The sequence below is a fragment of the Macadamia integrifolia genome, chromosome 7 (genome assembly GCF_013358625.1).
Source record: "Macadamia integrifolia cultivar HAES 741 chromosome 7, SCU_Mint_v3, whole genome shotgun sequence".
In the NCBI taxonomy this organism is placed as follows: Eukaryota; Viridiplantae; Streptophyta; class Magnoliopsida; order Proteales; family Proteaceae; genus Macadamia; species Macadamia integrifolia.
The window spans coordinates 1,530,059-1,547,983 of NC_056563.1; the positions used below are offsets into that span (position 1 = coordinate 1,530,059).

The window sequence follows — 17,925 nt, forward strand, 5'->3', positions numbered from 1 at the left end:
CCCCCCCCCCCCCGCCCCTTTTTTTGTTAATGCACTGGTGTTAGTTTCACATACTAATTTAACACTGAGACATGGCAGGTCACTTGACAGGGGAAACAGACTTTAAAGTTTTTAGTGTTACTGACTTTGGCCCTTTCGCACATGGTAGCATGATCTCAAAATTTTGAACGATATATGATATCAAAGGGCTATTATCTGTTTATCTGTAGAGAAGAAGAGCAATGGTTAAGTGTAAGAAATTAAGTATCAATTCATGCCTCAAACTGATCAATAGAGGGGAACTTACCTAAACCTGGTTCTCAATGTAGCTGTTATTCTCTCATTGCTCTTGTCCCCCCCCCCCCCCCCAACACACACATTACAAGGATTTCTCTAAAACTCTTGTTTTCCACCACATTAGAAGGATCTGGCCTACTCTTCGGCACAAGTGCACCAGCCTTTTTTCCTAATCTTCTTAAATAGTGTTAAGTTTGTCTCGAATTCTTGACACATTTCGATATATTTTGGTAGGGATCCGAATGGGATTTTAACTGAGATCTATGATGGAAGCAGAGGGTTGGGCCGATGATAGACCCGATGGATCAACCCATGACTTGGAAGAATATATAATGTACTATCATCTTGTTGAGCAAGCACTTGTAATTTGAGTTTTTTCAAGGTGAGTTTTTTCACCACTGTTTGAGTGTAATATCTCTTCTACATGGTGAAAGTTCTTCTTCTTCGCTTGAGGACATAACAATATATCGGTGTGTGAACCTCGTTAACTCTCTGTGTGTTTTGCGGATCTATCTTTGTTTATTATCATATATGTTGATGTTTGCTATAACATACATATTTCCTAATATATATATATATATATATTAATCTGAATGAATTTATTAAATGAAATAGGGAAGGTTCATTGAATAAACCCATTTTTAGATGATAATAATAATGGAACAATATTCCCACAAAATTTGTGAATAGAACAGTACTGTATAAGAAAATTCCTTCTCATGAGAACAGGTCTCTATGTTATTCTTGTGTTATTCTAGGTGTAGAAGATGACACGTGTCATGGATAACTTGAACGACTAAGATAAGGAGAGAGGACATGATGACAAAGAATCAGTTTGAATGGTCGCTTTGATTTGGGTTCGTGGCAGACCGGTTTGAATGATTTAGTTAAAACCGGTTCTTTGTGGTCATGTTCCTCTCTCCTCATTTAGTCATCCATGTCATCTATGCCACATGTCATCTTCTGCACTTAGAATAACACAAGAATAACATAATGAGTAACAACAGAGGATCTGGATGTTGGGGGGGGGGGTTTCATTTCTGTTCAGGCCATAGGCCACTTGGGTGGCAGCCTAAGATGTCGCCAGGGGCTAGGAGGAAGGGGGACAAGGGAGTGTTGTTGAGTTGAACAAGCAATCTCCCCCAAAGACTCCGATCAATGCTCTACTGTGACTGGTAGCCACCTCCACGCTAAGAGGTGCTTCCCATCATACTTGTATTCTGTATGTAACGATGACGGAATTGACTTCCATTAATATTTTCTTATTTATATTTTATTTTTAAAATTTATTTATAAGAAGAAGGCATATATATTTTCACTTCATGCTTTTATTTATTATTATTACTTTTTAAATAGTTAAGCCCTAAAAAAAGTTGAACTCACGAACTCTTAAATTTTGAGGTGTCGAGCAACTCCTTGGGTACTTTCATGCTTTGGTTTGTTATTCATTGAATCTCCCATCTGAGTGTTTAGTCGGCAATCTTAAAAGCTATTGTTGCTGCACTCATCATCTCATGTAGAATATTCTTGAGGTTTCTTGCACATCTCCAAGTAAAGCCATTGAAACATCTAAATGAACAATGGGTTAAAGAACTCAAGCTCCTAGTGTGCCAAGTTGGAACGGGAAAGAATACCAATGAGATGGTGGGAGATGGATTTATTTAACAGTGAACCATATTCTATGAAGAGAGAGAAAATGTCAATGTAAACCTCATGATTCATGTGAACGAAAATAGCATGAAATCCCCAAGCATCTTAGGATCTTTTAACCTACTAAAAATTGCGGCTTTCCTTGCCTTGCCTTGCCTAGCCTTGCCTTGCCTTGCCATGGTCTTGTGTATAAACAACAACTTCTCCCTTGGTCCCCTTTTTCTAACCTATTTCTTGTAGGTACAGGTCCTACTCTGTTTGATGAGTTTAAAGGAAAACTTCTGCAAACTTCCTGTGCAGATTCTCACACTGAGTTCCTGACCAAATGTACTCATCCCCTCTGGCAGAATTCCAAGTTCTTCATCTCCTTACCGCTCAAGAAGAATGAAGATGTCAATCCAACAAAAGCCAGTCATCCTGGTATGACTCCAGAACATTTAACCCTTGCAGTACAAGAACTTCAACAGCTTCAAGCTCAAGGATTGTTAGAACCAACTGTGTCTCCATGGGCATGTCAGGCGTTCTATGTGAACAAAAGAACAGAACAAATCCGTGGTAAGATGAGAATGGTGATAAATTATCGGTCTCTAAATTTTTTCCTGGCTGATGATAAGTTCCCCTTACCAACTCGCCCGGCATTATTACTTCAGTTAGCCTCTGCAACTATCTTCTCCAAGTTTGACCTTAAAGAAGGTTTCTGGAAACTTGGGATTGTCCCTGAAGATAGGCCGAAGACAGCTTTTTGTGTCCCTGGTTATCATTTACAGTGGACAGTTATGCCATTTGGACTAAAGACGGCTCCATCAATATTTCAGCGTGCCATGATGCAGATATTTGCTCCCATTCAAGATCGTGCCCTGATTTATATTGATGACATTCTTCTGTTTTCATCTATACAGGCTAACCATCTTTGTCTCCTTCAGCACTTCCATCAGATTGTTCAAGACTATGGAATTATGCTCTCCCCAAAGAAAATGCAAATTGGTGTTTCTACCATTGATTTTCTTGGCGTCACTATTACCAACGGAACATATGAACTTCAACCTCATATTGCTACATCTCTCCAGCAATTTCCTGAAGGCCCCCTGACCAAACATCAGGTCCAGCAATTCCTTGGTATAGTTAATTACATAACAGAGTTTCTTCCTCAACAAATCAGACACACGTCTGTCCTTCATCAGCTCTTGAAAAAGAAAGCTCCTCCTTGGTCTTCTGACCACTCAGCAGCTATTCAAGCCTTGAAACAGCTATCTACAAGACTTCCCCGTTTACAGATTCCTTCTGATGGACGTCATGTTCTTCAAACTGATGCTAGTGACACTCACTGGGGCGCAGTTCTCCTTGAAGAAGCTCCTGATTCCAAAAGAACCATCTATGGCTACAAGAGTGGCTCGTTTAAACCATCTGAAGCTCATTATCATTCCACATTCAAAGAAATTCTTGCATTCAGACGAGGTATTGAAAAATTCCAGTTTCATCTCATTGGACACAGATTCCTCATTGAACTGGACATGTCAAGTTTCCCTCGAATGCTTGAATTCCGGCAACGCACACTTCCCAATGATCAACTCCTACGATGGGCTCAATGGTTCTCAAAGTGGTCCTTTGACATCAAACACATAAAAGGAAAAGAAAATGTTTTGATAGACTTCCTTTCTCACCCTCTCTCTACTTTTTTTGTAATTCCAATCCTTTACCCATTAACACCAGGTGCCTCTACCTCATCTTCTTCTCAGCCTCAGCCTCAACCTAGCCATAACCTTTGTTGTGCTATCCCTCCTCACCTTCCCCCTGAAATCCTTCATACCTTAACCTACAAAGCCGTCCTTACTTACAGTAAGCATACAGCCATCCAGCTATTAGAAATTGCCCTTCGACAAGAAGGTTTATTTCTTGCTGGTTCTACCTTTCACCCAGAGTTTCCCTACCTCACAGTTTTTACCTTTAACTCCTTTTATGACCTACAAGAATTACCACCTATTTTCAAGTGTATTTTTTGGCACTTATGTACAGCCTACACCATAGCATTATGCTTCCCTCTACAAGCCATCCAATCCATGTGTATGCGTTGGTGGTCTCCTCTCAATCCACATCGACCAAACCTGACTATCTTCCAGTTTCTTCAGCTCTTTGCTCCCATAGAAACCTGGTTTCATCTTTTCACCTCCTTACTCCCACAGACTGATCCCCCTGATCCGACTATGCATTATATCACCATACTCTTCCATCGACCTCCAGCCATCCTCCAAACAATTGATCCTCCAGACAACCTACACCCCTGCCATTACATACACTACACAACAGACTACCATGTGTTTGGAACAAAGCCGTATGCACTCTTCACCACCAGAAGCCAACATGGTTCGGAATGGAAACAATTTCTTCATACTATGTGCAGAGTGAATGACATCCTGCCTTATCAAGTTCCAGCTCCTCTTTTACATATGACAAATACAGCATGGGAACTACATCAGAATGGTCAACTTCCTTGTTCTCGCCTTTCTCCCCTGCTAGATGCCTATGATGAGTGGCTTGTTGATAGAGCTGCGTTCTACCCAGACAGCAGTTCATCGGACCCGGATACTGATTAGCACGAGTCTATTATGAGTGAGTATGTATGTCTGAGTGTTTGTCATTAGTATGAGTATGTACACCAGCTAAGTGTTTGTCATTAGTATGAGTATGTACACCTGTATGTATGAGTGTACGTATGTCTGTTTGTATAACTGTATGTATGCCGACACTGCCGACATACGGTCCCACATACCATGTGAAGTCCATGTGAAGTCCATGTCTCTTGTATCCTCAGCTATTTAAAGGCTTTCATTAATGAAGTTTGGGCAGAGCCCGGTTATGACTTACACCCTGAGATAGAAAGGGGACCAAGGGAGAAGTTGTTGTTTATACACAAGACCATGGGGTGTCCATTTAAGGGGTAGATGACTCAAGACATCAAAACCTATGATGAGGTCTTTACCAGGACAGTGGGAACCTAACATAACATGGGTAAATGAGAGGGTTGGAAGAAGTTGAATTTTAATGGGTTGTTTGGTGACAAGGGTGATATAAAAGGTTTCACCATTAGCTGCTAAAAAGGGAAGAAGGGGTTCTTGAGGTTTCCAGAAATAGTTTGGGAGGACTTTTGGAGACAAGATGGTTGTTGCAGCACCTGTATCAAGGAAAGCTATTAGACGAATTGGTTTAGCATAAGGTTCAGGGAGTAGGGTTACTGCAGTATGAGGTAAGGTGATAGATTGACAGGGAAGAGGTGTTTGACTTGGGGAGAGGAAAGGGATGACCTGGTAGAGGGGATCAGAATCCTCGGACTCGGAAAGAGAAGACTCTGGGTCTGAGTCTGTGAGGTAAGTTGGAGTAACATCATCAGGGTAGTCAATAGCAAATAGGGAGAGGTCCGTGGGTTCTGCATCCAGAGAGTACAGAGACTCAAGGTCAGCATTTTGTAGATCATCATGATGGAGAGAAGCAAGCATATGGAGCACCTTTTCCTTCTTGCGACTATTAGGACAATTCTTAGCAAAATGTCCATCTTTTCCACAGATGAAGCAAGAAGAATTCTTATTCTTTCCACGAAACTGTTTTTTTCGGAGAAATTTTCAGTGAGGTTTAAACCGTTTAAACCTAGAAGGCTTAAAAGGAAACCGTTTCTTGTGCTTCTAGGAGGAGTGAAAGAACTTATTATGATGGAAAGGCTTCTTTGTAGGACAATCACAAGAGTGATCAGAACCTTTACACTTGATCTTCATCCAAGAAGTATCACAAGCAGAAGAGACCTTATCAGATTTTGTTTGTAATTCCTTCCAGATTTTCTTGACATTACAAAGTTTGTCAAGAGCTGTGAGAGCAAAGCTATAGAGAGATCCGATACTGCAAGATGCCAAGGTGATGTTCTAATTGCGAAGAAACTGGAGAGTATCAGCACCAAGAGGTTCTGGAAGTGAGTTTAGAAAGATCTGCTTAAGGTTCTCATCATCAAGGCCACCAATCTTATGGAATCTGTCTGTTATGCGGGAGAAGTGTTTGTCAAGATCTGGACGAGCTAGAGAGCAACACTTCAGTTGTAAAAACTCTTCATGAGCCTTTGTAATATCATTTGAGACAGGACCAAGAAATTCTTGATATATAACTGTGATGAACTGGCCTTCAGGAAGTTGAACAAGTTGTAATTGTCTGTATCCACCAAGAGCTAAATACCATTCTCTGAGTTTACCTTGAAGTCGAGCAACGAACTTAGTCAGAACACTGACAGAAGTAGCACCTTCTTGAAGAAGTTCAGCATTAATCCAAGCATGAAAATCAGCAAACTTAGATGCCCATTTTGAGACAGGGACATCATCCAAGGTAAAGAATTGCTTAGGATCTTGGTTTGAAAATGGAGCATAAGTTGGGTTAGGAGGAGGTTGAGGTTCAGGATTATGGACCATGGGATCATCCTGATCACCATCCATCTCTTCAACATTTGGAGGTGCAGGATAAGGGACAGGAGGTGGATCTGGACTTGTATTTTATAAAAGAGGGAATAGGTTTAGGGTTATGAAGGGCTAGGGTGGTGAGAAGATCAGTTAACACTTCATCACCAGAAGGAGTTATGGCACCTATGGGAGGATATTTGGTCTTAGTTCGAGGAGGTGAAGGTGAAGGTGATGGATATGTAGAAATTGGTGGTGATGGTGCAGGATAGGTTACAGTCATAGGGTATGGTTGAAAAGGTGGAGGAGAAGGTTTGTCGAAAGGGACTGGTTTAGGCTGTGACCTGGACTTCTGATTACGTTGCTGACGTTGTAGTGCCTTCAGTTCTTCAAGTGGGAAGGATCTAGGAGAAGCAACTATCGGAGACGCCGGGGTAGCATATATGGAAAAAGGATCCTGAGAGGACACAGTAGGAACTGTCAAAGGTAAAGGTTGTTGTCGACTGGATGTTGCTACTTGAGGTGGAGCTTGTTGTAGACTGTGTAATTGAGCTTCAAGAAACTTGAGATGTTTCTCCTTTTGTCCAATAAGAGCAAAGACCTGGGTCGTATCAGCAGTTGAGGAAGCAATACCAGCAAGTTCAGTATGAACTTGATCCATCTCAGCTTTAAGAGATTGAAGTAATTGAGTATGCCGGCCAACAGTACTATGAGTATGTTGGGTAGAAGCAAGGATACGTTCAAGTACTGATTTTGGACGATGGCATTTTCATTTTGCCAATTTAAAGCTGCTTCAGCCTGAGAAATCTCTTTTGGTTGTCCAGAAGGTAAGACAGGGGATTTTACTTTCCATACATGACGTACACTATGAGAATCAGGACCATAGTCGGTAGGACCAGGAAAATTCTGCAGGGGAGCAGAAGAAGAAGATCCTGGAGTATACATGCAACAAGAAGGGACTATTGGAGAAGGTGTATGACCAGGTGAGAAAGGTTTACAAACCGGAGTAGGAACATAAGGAGGTTCCAAAGGAGGAGCACCATATTTTACCATAAAGGGATAACGGGCTTCAGTACTCAATGGCCCAACTGTAGGGTCTCCTGACTCATATCGGTCTCTAAGAAGCGTCTGGGAAGACTTTCTTCTAGGACGGGAAGAATAGGTTTCATCATCAGAGTCTTGGAAACAAGTGTCACAATCACAAAGGTCAAAATACTTATGACCAGTGATTGGATCGGAGAAATAGTACACAGGGTTTCCTTGAGCATCAAAAGATTTGACAGGAATTTTTTCTTGAATCATTCCTGTAAATTGAGAAGGAAAAGGAGAAGGTAATGGTTATGGGGGAGGAAATCTGATTTCAACCTCACCTGTGGGGTGAGTGATGAACTGCGGATCAGTAGACTGAAGTGGCTCAACAGGAGCGGGTTGAGTTGTGGCCATTTGTTGTTCATAAGCTGTAACCCGAGAAGAAGGAAGGAGACTATAAAGATCATCTCGGGGTATTTGTCTAGGGACATAGGTAAGGCTTGGAACATGGTTAGAGTCCACAGAGAGGAAAAGAGCATCCTCATGTTGGCCTTTTGATAAATCAAAGGCATGATTTTGTAACCGATAAGCTAACTGATAGTGGATAGTTCCTGCTAAAGCCGTAGGAGTCTGAGGAGTACCAGAAATTTGGATCTGGAACTTTAAGGCAGAGGGAAGATGGGGATCTGCTAAGGCTATGTTGAAATTAGGATAAAGAGTGAGAAATATAGTTCATGCGTTCAAGGTGGTCTGAATAGTAGCAATCACGGCATGTTCATACCGTAGAAAGCGGCTGTCAAGAAGAGCAATTTGGGAGAACACGGGAAGACCTTTCCTGCCATGGAAAGAAAGGGCAAATTTAATTGCACCAAAGTGGAGATGGGTATAACCCTGAGTTTGCCAATCAGGAATGAAAGTTGTTGGAATCTCCAAAGTAAACAACTGTTCTTTGTCAGTGGCAGGGATGTGATATAACTCACACCGGGAGGCCTGAACCAACTCTTTCAAAGGTGGGGTTTTCCTTCAAGGAGCGATAAGAGTCTTCCAGGAAGAAGAAGATGATTTCTTTTTTGGAAAGATAGTATAGGGGTTCAACAGAGGAGATGGAGTCACAGGAATGATCTGATCTTCAGGGAGGTAATCAAACTCATACAGAGAATCAATAGAAGAGAAAGAAGAAGATCGGGAGGAAGAAGAAGAGGACGACGAAGCAGAACTTCGAGAAGAGGATGAACGGCGGGAAAGAGACATTTCAGAAGAAAGGCAGCAAGTCCAGTATCCGATTAGCACAACTCACCGGCGAAACTCAGATAGATAAAAAGACGACTAGTCGAGGCCGATCAGGACCCCCGGGGTTCAAGTTCTCAGAGACAGATCAACCTGAGCCGTTACAGGGTAAAAGACGGCCACTCCTTGGCCTGAAGACCCATTGCTCAAAGGGTTCTTTCTCTATCATCAGAAAACCAAAACCACGAAGTAACCTGCAATAGGGCGTGGCCTAGAACGTCCTTTTAACTAGCAGAGGTTCAAACCAGGTAGAGCCGGCCACCGGAGAAGGACCTTAGCAGGAGAAGGAGAAAGGAAAAGGCTCTGATACCCTTCTATCTCAGGGTGTAAGTCATAACCGGGCTCTGCCCAAACTTCATTAATGAAAGCCTTTAAATAGCCGAAGATACGAGACATGGACTTCACATGGACTTCACAAACAGCAGCACTTTCAAAGAGGAAGATTACATAGAATCCTCCTAACTTATTTATATAGTTCACTATAATAATTGAACAAACATTCACACTTCAGTGTACATATATTGAAACAATTGCAGGTCTTCAGATTGAGGGCTCCACTCCAAGTTCCAAGCCATTCGAGAGGATCCCAATCCATGGTTGCAGTGGAGACTTGAGATTCAGACTAATATCGAGGGATTTGGTAAACAGATTTTCAAAGTCAGGATTTAGGGGTGGGAGAAGGAAAAAGAAGAATCCCAAAGGCGTTTGGTGAGGAAAAAAGTTGGTGGAGGGCAGTTGGAGTTGAAAAGTTGATAATTTGTCACCTTATGATTTATGACGTACATATACACCATCACACCGTTTACCAAGGCAGCTCATTCTCTTCGATCTTTGAAGGTGTCCGGCCAAGGGAAAAATATCCTAAAAACATCCTCTCTTATACCTTAAGAAATTTGTACTATTTAAGTCATGTAACTGTGGAAAGCGACAGTGAAAAGTGAGTGTGACCGCATGAAACTTAATATACAAACGACCCCCTCTCTCTCTCTCTCTCTCTCTCTCTCTCTCTCTCTCTGCAGAAGTACATGCCAATATGGGCTAAGGTAGCCAAGATAATATATCAAAAAAAAAAAAAAGATAAACCAAGATACGACACACAACTGATACAACCCACCAAAAAGATCTCACAAACTCAGCCCAACAGCATATAAGATGGCAGAAACCTGTATTGATATTTTTGGCACTATCATATCACTAGACACATAGTTTTGGATTGTTCCACATTGAAAGCTAGAAGAAGCTTTCATGGAAACAAATAGGTGCATGGTGGGCCCAGAACATAAATATATATATATATATATTTTTTTTTCTTTTAGAGACTCAGAACATCTACATTGAGGTTATAAAGGTCTTGGTTTATAGGATTAAGTCTCTTTCTTTATCTCTTAAGGTAATTTACAACATCACCCCCTAGAAAATATCAATATTATAAGAGCATTCCCTCATTTTGATCAAATTAGACATAGGCTCTTTGTTGTTAGTCTCTGTTAAAAAATACTATGAAATGATATTTTTATCCTTCTGAGTAAAACACTAATAACTTACTCATTTTCATTATTCCAAAAATAACCTTTTTTACTATTTTACCATTTTATTCCCTTGTCTCTTCTCTCTTTGTTCTCTCTATTACCTGGGACCAAGGGTTCAGGCAAGTTCCAGCAGCCAAGTACTGGTAGTTTTGTCGCCGGCAAATACTTCTCCTACCTTCTCCGGTGAGAAGTGCACTTCGCATCGTGCCATCTTAGGTCGCGGGCGTGAAAAGGTTTGTTTTTTTTTTTTCTTCTCTGTTTCTCCCTCTCTTGTCACTCTGTTACAATTTCTCTGTAGAATTCAACCGCTACGGCTGCGCCTCCTCAAAGACCCTATTTGTCCTCGAGGTTTTCCTTCACATACCCTTTTGTATCTCTCTGGCCCAGTGTTGGGATTGGGGAGCCTAATGGCGGGGCCGCCCCCGACGATGCTGTTGTTGTCGTCGGGAATGGAGACGACAAACAAGTGATTGCCGGAAATGGAGACCACAATGGTAACTGTGATGAGTATGATTCCATGACGTCCCATTTTTTTTTTTTTTCTTTTTTAGATTCCACGACGTCCGGTGATAAGCCAAAAAGTTGGGTTTTTGAAAATTCATGTCAGGTCTCTCTGGTCGGAACAATGTAACTCTGAGGTAGCGAAATTAGGGGTGCGAGAGAAGGAGAAAATTGACGACAATGCGGTGAGCAGTCAAAGCGGCGGATGTTCTTGTTTCCATTACAGGGACTCTGGAGTTTGTAGCGTTGATGAAGGTGGGGAGGAGGAGAAGGAAGAGCAGGCTGAGCAGAAGGAGATCAAATTTGATAGGACATTCTTTCTCCAGGTTGCTCCGCCGGGTGTCCTTGGCAAGAACCAAGTTGTACGCTCATATAATCGCGCAAGAAAATGGAGTCTTTTCTCATTTATGTTCTGAACTGCACAAAATTTCAGCATGGTGTAGCAGAGTTCCTTCAGAAGCCATTATCTGAAGACAATTGAAGAACATTTGTCAGCATGTGGTTCATAAGTTGTGCCATAACCACTGAATCATTTAATTCTTGGTTTGGGTGTTTTGGATCTTACTCATTTTGGAAGTTAGGGTTGAGGTTAGGGGTGTCAACGGTCCGGGTTGGTGCGGTTTCGGTCCGGTTCCACCGGTTTCGGTGTGACTTTGGAACTAACCGAAACCGCCCCATTAAGGAATTATCGGTTTCGGTCCGGTGTCGGCTTCGGTGCGGTTTGGGTTCGGGTTGTACCGGTTTGGATTTATCAGGTTCATTTCGGTTTGGATCGGTTTTTTAAACCGGTATGGACCATTAGCTTGGGCACTTGGGCTTGGGCGCTTGGGCACTTGGGCTTGGGCAGTTGGGCTTGGGCACTTGGGTTTTGACAGGTTGAACTTGAATAGTTGATAAATGTTGGGCTTGGGCACTTGGGCTACTGTTGGTCCAGTTGGACACTTGGGGCCTTGGGCTTCTCCCACTTGAGAGTTGGCCCAGTTAGATTAATGAGTTTTAACTTTTAAGTCCGGTTTTATATCGGGCCGGTTTGGATCGGTTCCGGTTTCGGTGCACATTTCCGGTGTTTCTGGTGGCCCAATGGTCTAACCCAAACCGAACCGAGACCGGATTCAATTTTAAATACAAACCGAAACCGGCCCGATAAGCCACCGGTTCGGTTTGGATCGGGCTTAATCGGTTCGGTCCGGTCCGGTTTAACCGGTCCGGTTTAGATATTGACACCCCTAGTTGAGGTGAAATCGACTTAGGATCTACAAGTAATGAAGGTAATTTTGGTATTTCATTATTTTCAAGGGTAAAATGGTATTTAGAAAAAAATAAATTGTTGATGTCAACATTCTTGGTATGTTCTGTAATAGAAATTAACGGTAAAGGGCCTGAGTCTAATTTGGCAAAAGAGAGAGAGTGTTCCTATAATACTAGCATTCTCCAGGGGGTGACGTTGTAAATTATCCTTATCTCTTATTCGCATCAATTTTTTTATACTATTAAGAATTGGGTAAGATGATTAGATAAACATTAAACCCAATGAAGTGGTTGGAAGTGGAAACAAAACCAACCATGTGATCCACGCATGAGGGATTGGAAGGTCCTAATCATATTAATGGAGACATATATCATATAGATTACCTCTCAGTGAGTCACATTAATGGCTGATTAATTGGGATATTTTCTGAGAGAGAGGACACCCCATCCCCCAAAGATTGGCTGTTCTTAGTAACCACACCATTGCATTGCAGAAGCCGAAGCTCTTGCCAGGACCTTCTGTTCTGTTCTGTCGGCCAGAGTGGAGTGGAGGATCTCTCTCTGTCTCTGACCATTTTCCCCATTAATAAAAGATAAGAGGAAATGGAATCAATTCTAATTTGGGGAGCAAACACCCCCAATCTGCCTCGTTGTCACCGCCAGAGAAAATCATGGGAAAACAGAAAACAATGGCTTCTCCCTGCAACCTCAACTTCCACTCTGGCCTTCTGACAGTGCCAGCCATTTCTAGTTTCTCTTTATCTACCTTTTCTTCTCCATTTACCTTTCCTGCCACTAGTTGCATTAATATACAATAAACGAGCCGCGCAACTGACCGGCCGGGTTCAATAATCTCCCCTTCCACAAGGAAATCAGATCACTTTACCAGATTTGGAAGCATTAAAATTCAATCTTTTCTTTCTTTTTTTACTGGCAAAGCATAAAGATTCAATTTTTTTTCCTCCTCTCAAAAGCATAAAGAATTATTCAAATCTATGTTTGAGATGAGTATGGTAGAAGGAAAGAAGGCGGCGATGAGAAGAGTAGGACATCATATGATTAGAACAGATTAAAAACTTAGAAACAGTAAAAAATGATGAACCAGAACCAGAACCATGTCTGGAAGCCCTCTATAACGAAGTCATGGCTGAACTAAGTTTCTACTTCTGCTACGATTATCTGAGATATTTCTTATTTTTCTTCTTTACCTTTTGTCAATATATGCATGATACTAAGTTTCAACGAGCCAAAGCTGGGAGGCAGCTTCCGGATCGAGAGAGGGACGAACGACGAACCTGCTCTTCCTTTCTGAGAGGAATACTCGGAGTCGACTTCAGGAATCTCGTAGAATCCAAGCTCCTCCGGCAAAGCTGCTTCATGGCGGATATCAGATGCTCGGCGGGGTTAGTCGGAGGACTCGAATGTCTGAACTTCTGCAAAAAGTTCATGTGTCGATTCAAGGCTTCTTCGGCGTTGATATGCCTATCCGATCTAAAAATCTCGTCCTTCACAGCTTCGGCACACAGACCGCAAATCCATCGGCCTTGGTACCTCTCACGAACTCTAGCTATGTAAGCGGGCGTGCATTCCTCTGTCAATCCGCAGCATTCGCATTTGGCGAACTCGACTTCCACCTGTGCGCTACTGATCGCCATTGAATCGCTGAGAACCGTAACAGATATTGCTCAAACCCTAGAAAATTGAAAATCTACACTCAATTCAGAATACAAATTTTGAATATGGCTCCTCTAAGGCTCCAACTTATAAGTTTTCTCAGAGCATCATAATTCCTAAAAGGAAACCTATTAATTCAGTAGAAATTACCGGTTTTTAGTGTTGACTGTCTTTCAAATCTCCGTATCTCTCGATGAAATCATTAAAATCAGAGCTTCGATTTAAAAATAGTCCTCCTCCAGCGGCGGGCAGAGACGAAGCAACGACGACTTCCGGCAAATTCCTCTATCGCTCCTTCTCCCAGTCACCTTCCTCGACCACCTTCCCTCTGTGAATGAAGAAGAAGAAGAAGAAGAAGAAGATATCGAAGATCATCAGAGACATCTCTCGATGTACCGTATGCGAGTGAAGGAAGTGGAGAAGGAGTGAAGAAGGGGGAGTCCTCTATTTGTAACGTAGCCAAGCCTCCCTCAATGATTTGCGGTTTCAGACATCCATGTCAGCTTTCTACAGTGGCAATTCAATGCTGGGAGCCGTCGAGTCTTCCATTCAATGCACTTGCCAGCTGTACTCTAATTTTTACTACGACGTGTGACTTTGTGAGAGAATATGATAATTACATCTTATTGCGTTGAGTCAGCGATAAATGATTTAGGGAAAGTGGTATTTTAATAATTGGAGAAGGATCTTACCAAAAAAAAAAAAAAAATTGGAGAAGGTTTGGCACACCACCTGTGTTTAGTAAGTTAGAGGGGACGCTCACAAAAAAAAAAGTTAGAAGGGGATAGAGCCGTAAGAGCACTCACTTGACGGTTTGAATCATTTCGGGACATGCATTTGTGTTAGGATCTGTCTAAATGTTTTAGTTCATAGGATGTATTCTATTACCCCTGTTCTGTCATAGAAGACGTTAATCCACTAACGAGTGACATCAATGGGGGTACATAGCGAAATATAATATAAAAGCAGAGAATCATTTAAAAAAGGGAAAGAGAGAGAGAGACATGGTGTCTGCCTAGTATTTTCCCTTTAATAATTTAACAATATAATTAATTCATATTTAAAAGACCTATATGTCTCTTTCTCACATTTTTTACATTGAATTAATTTGAATTGTCTATTAATGTTCAGCATAATTAAGTGTTCATTACTATTAAGATAACCAAAAATATAAAAAGAAAGATGGAGAGGGTGGTTTTTTTCTTTCTTTGAAAAAAAAATAAACTTTATAAAACCAAGGAAAGAGAAAAGGAACTACCTCGTCTAATAGTTGAAGATTAATTTTTTTTCTCTTACCAAAGAAATAAAATTCAATCTTAACCCTTATAATTAAATTATGGATTAGTTAAACTCACCCCTTATCTTGGTTACGAATTGAGTTAAACACATAATTACAAACATAATGTCCAAATATTGTGTGTAAAAATCTCATGGCAAATCTCTATTTTCCTTCTACATTCCAAACGTCTATTATTGTGGCACTCAACTCCCTTGCTCGTTGCAATCCATGGTAGACGACTCTTATCTTGGACTTCTATGCACTCCCTATTAAACTAAAATTCATCACAACACCAATAAATAATTTACTATAAATAATAATTGATGCCCACCCAGCTTCATTAGTCCCTCACACATAGCTCCCATCATGTGTGACAATATAGCTTTGGGAATTAAGAAAGTTCATAGTAATTAGAAATGAAAGGGGTGGGTCCCGTGCATCAGGATGGTCCAACACTCATGCAAGATGTTAGATCCGTTGAGCGAATCCAAAAACTCGAGAAAAACGTGGTGGTGAGTCTGGTGACTGGTGAGTGGTGAGTGGTGATTCTTGTGCCACCACCACACCAACGATACACAATAAATGCTTACCAAGAAAGAAACGAATCAAACGATCGATGGACATATGAGAGAGAAACACAGATAGAGAGAGAAAGAGAAACGCAACATAACATTGACGTTCCATGACTTCCATGGATGTGTCCTTTATTTTACGTGTAATTTGAAGTCTCTTCCAAAATTCCATTTTCACTCCTTCCACATTGATTCATGCATTGAGGGAAAAAAGTCATTTTACCTAGGGTTGGCAAGTGGCAAGTGGCAAGTGGCAAGTGGCAAGTGGCATAAATGACGAAATCCTTTGCTTCTTTTTTATATTTGAACTGTCAACGTATCAATTATATTAATAAATAAAGAAATTGACTCCATAGTCTGAAAGCAATCATCCGCATTTTATCAAATAATAATAAATAAATAAATAATCCCCACTTGCTTTCGACATTCTTGGCTCATCAATCTATTCACACTATAGTATGTTTCACGTTGGGTCTACAGTTTTAACCCTAGATTAGGGTTGTCAATTGATTATATCCGGTCGGTTTCATTTGGGTTTATTTGTTTCCTATCAATTTAAGATTTAGGTAATTGGGTCTTGTAGGTCAAAGCATTGATATGTTTCTATTTAATTGGTAAGATGGATGTGTGATAATATTAGGAAAGATAAAGTAAAAAAATAAACATATTAGAATTGATTTGGGAATTTGATCATATTAACGATAAGCTCTGTGAATGCTGATTGAGGTGGTATGACCATATTCAAAGAAGGCCTAAGAAAGCTTAAGGACGCCCCTATAAGAAGGAATGATTTGATTCGTATTAAAAAAGCGAAAAAATGTAGGGGACGAACCTAAAATGACTATAGACGCAATAGTGAGGAATGACAATACATAGTCTCAGTCTTGTCCCAAGTATTACCTTAGATAGAGCTTATTGGAGGACAAGGTTTCATGTAGCTGAACTTATCTTGACTTGTTGGGTTGTGCTTCTTTCCTTTAATTCATCTCATCTTTCATCTTTTCATTTTTTTCCTTCCCCCAATTATTTGTGGACATTTTTTTTTTATATTTTACTTTTTTTTATTTATTTAAGGATCCATAGTCAACCCCATTAAGTTGGGTTAAGGGTGAGATTGTTGTTATTTTTTTTTTCCCCATAATTAGGCTCAAGGTAATTGGGTTATTTTGGTTATAATCACGATTTAAATGTGCTAATTGACTTATTAAGCTATAAAAAGTCTTTAAATATACCGTAAATGATCTTAAAACGAACTAAATAGGCTTAAATAGCTCAGTTGGACTATAAATGGTTTGTTACAATATCTACCTATATTATTAGTCGGTCAATGCTTGAGCCTGACACATTTAGTAATTGGCCAAGCTAGTGTTAGGCTTCAGGCGATTAGTTCACATCAGGCCTATCAGTACGAGCCAACTTTTGATACCCCTATTGTGGATGACCAAAGGAACAGGCAGTCTTGACTCCAAACATAGGAGGCGGCAGTTGAGGATGGAACAGTCTCACACATGGTCACATCAATAATGAGAGAGAGGATTGAAGTAAAACTTTCTACCTTCGCAAATTTACTTGGCGAAAGTTTTTCATCACATGAGGTGAAGAGAGAATCTCTTCATTGACTCTTAGAATAGTGAGTCTCCTCATTATCTTCTACTTATCTATACTCTTCTTTAGCTGAATCAGAGGATCAGAACCTACGGCTGAAGAGATTCTCTTTTCACCATTGATGAATAAAAATTTCAATCACAATAATACTTTGATTGGGGTCATAAAATAGTGGATGTCACTATTAATCTCCCTTTTTTGAATTGTAGGTTGGATGGACCAAGAGTGATATGAAGAAAGATGTAGCAAGTACTTCAATTTCACCAAAATGGAATTAATGATTGTTAAAGACATAAATGTATGCGGCATGATTGGCATTCCCTTCTCCAGAAATTTCTTACCAAACAAACTTTGGCCCGAATCAACTTTATTTAGGATGTATATGCATTACTAGAAGTTAAAGTTTGATAATGACTCTCCTGGCTCTTTAAAGGATGTTACTGCACATGGTCAAGGCATAATGGACGAATGGATTGTCCAAAACTGTTCTTGGTTTATTTGCCATTTTGGTTCTATTTGTTTAAATTGAAGAAAAAAAAATGTATTAATTTTCAAAAAATAAAAAATTTTGGGCATGCAATACACATGTTGAAAGATAATGATTTTCACTTCTAGTGGACCACAACCCTTCTTATTTGGTTGAAAGGACCCTAATCCTTCTTTTTTCTCCTCATACAACTCTCTATGTATTTCCTTACAACAACAAATTCAGTCTGATTCCTACTTAATGGGTCGGCTTCTCTCTATATGTTTCTTTACTTTTGAAAATTCATGAAGGAGACATAACTAAAAGTGCCTGAGAATAGGATAATCTACCGGTATATCAAGAAGATGTAACATGCATTCTT

The 17,925-nt window shown here is 40.5% G+C and overlaps 1 protein-coding gene and 1 long non-coding RNA gene across 2 annotated transcripts; one reads left to right on the forward strand and one right to left on the reverse strand.

The window, feature by feature from the left end:
* Nucleotides 1-11,069: 11,069 nt before the first annotated feature.
* On the forward strand, nt 11,070-12,011 carry LOC122083605. The gene is made up of 2 exons (XR_006141683.1): nt 11,070-11,287; nt 11,935-12,011. It is a non-coding gene; the product is annotated as an uncharacterized LOC122083605 (long non-coding RNA).
* Nucleotides 12,012-13,185: 1,174 nt separating this feature from the next.
* Nucleotides 13,186-13,602, reverse strand: LOC122084163. The gene has a single exon (XM_042652247.1). The coding sequence runs from the start codon at nt 13,600-13,602 to the stop codon at nt 13,186-13,188; it is 417 nt and encodes a 138-aa protein (XP_042508181.1).
* Between the last annotated feature and the right edge of the window lie 4,323 nt (nt 13,603-17,925).

Coding starts and splice junctions, on each gene's coding strand:
- LOC122084163 (XM_042652247.1), bottom strand. CDS start 13,602: ATGGCGATCAGTAGCGCACAGGTGGAAGTCGAGTTCGCCAAATGCGAA.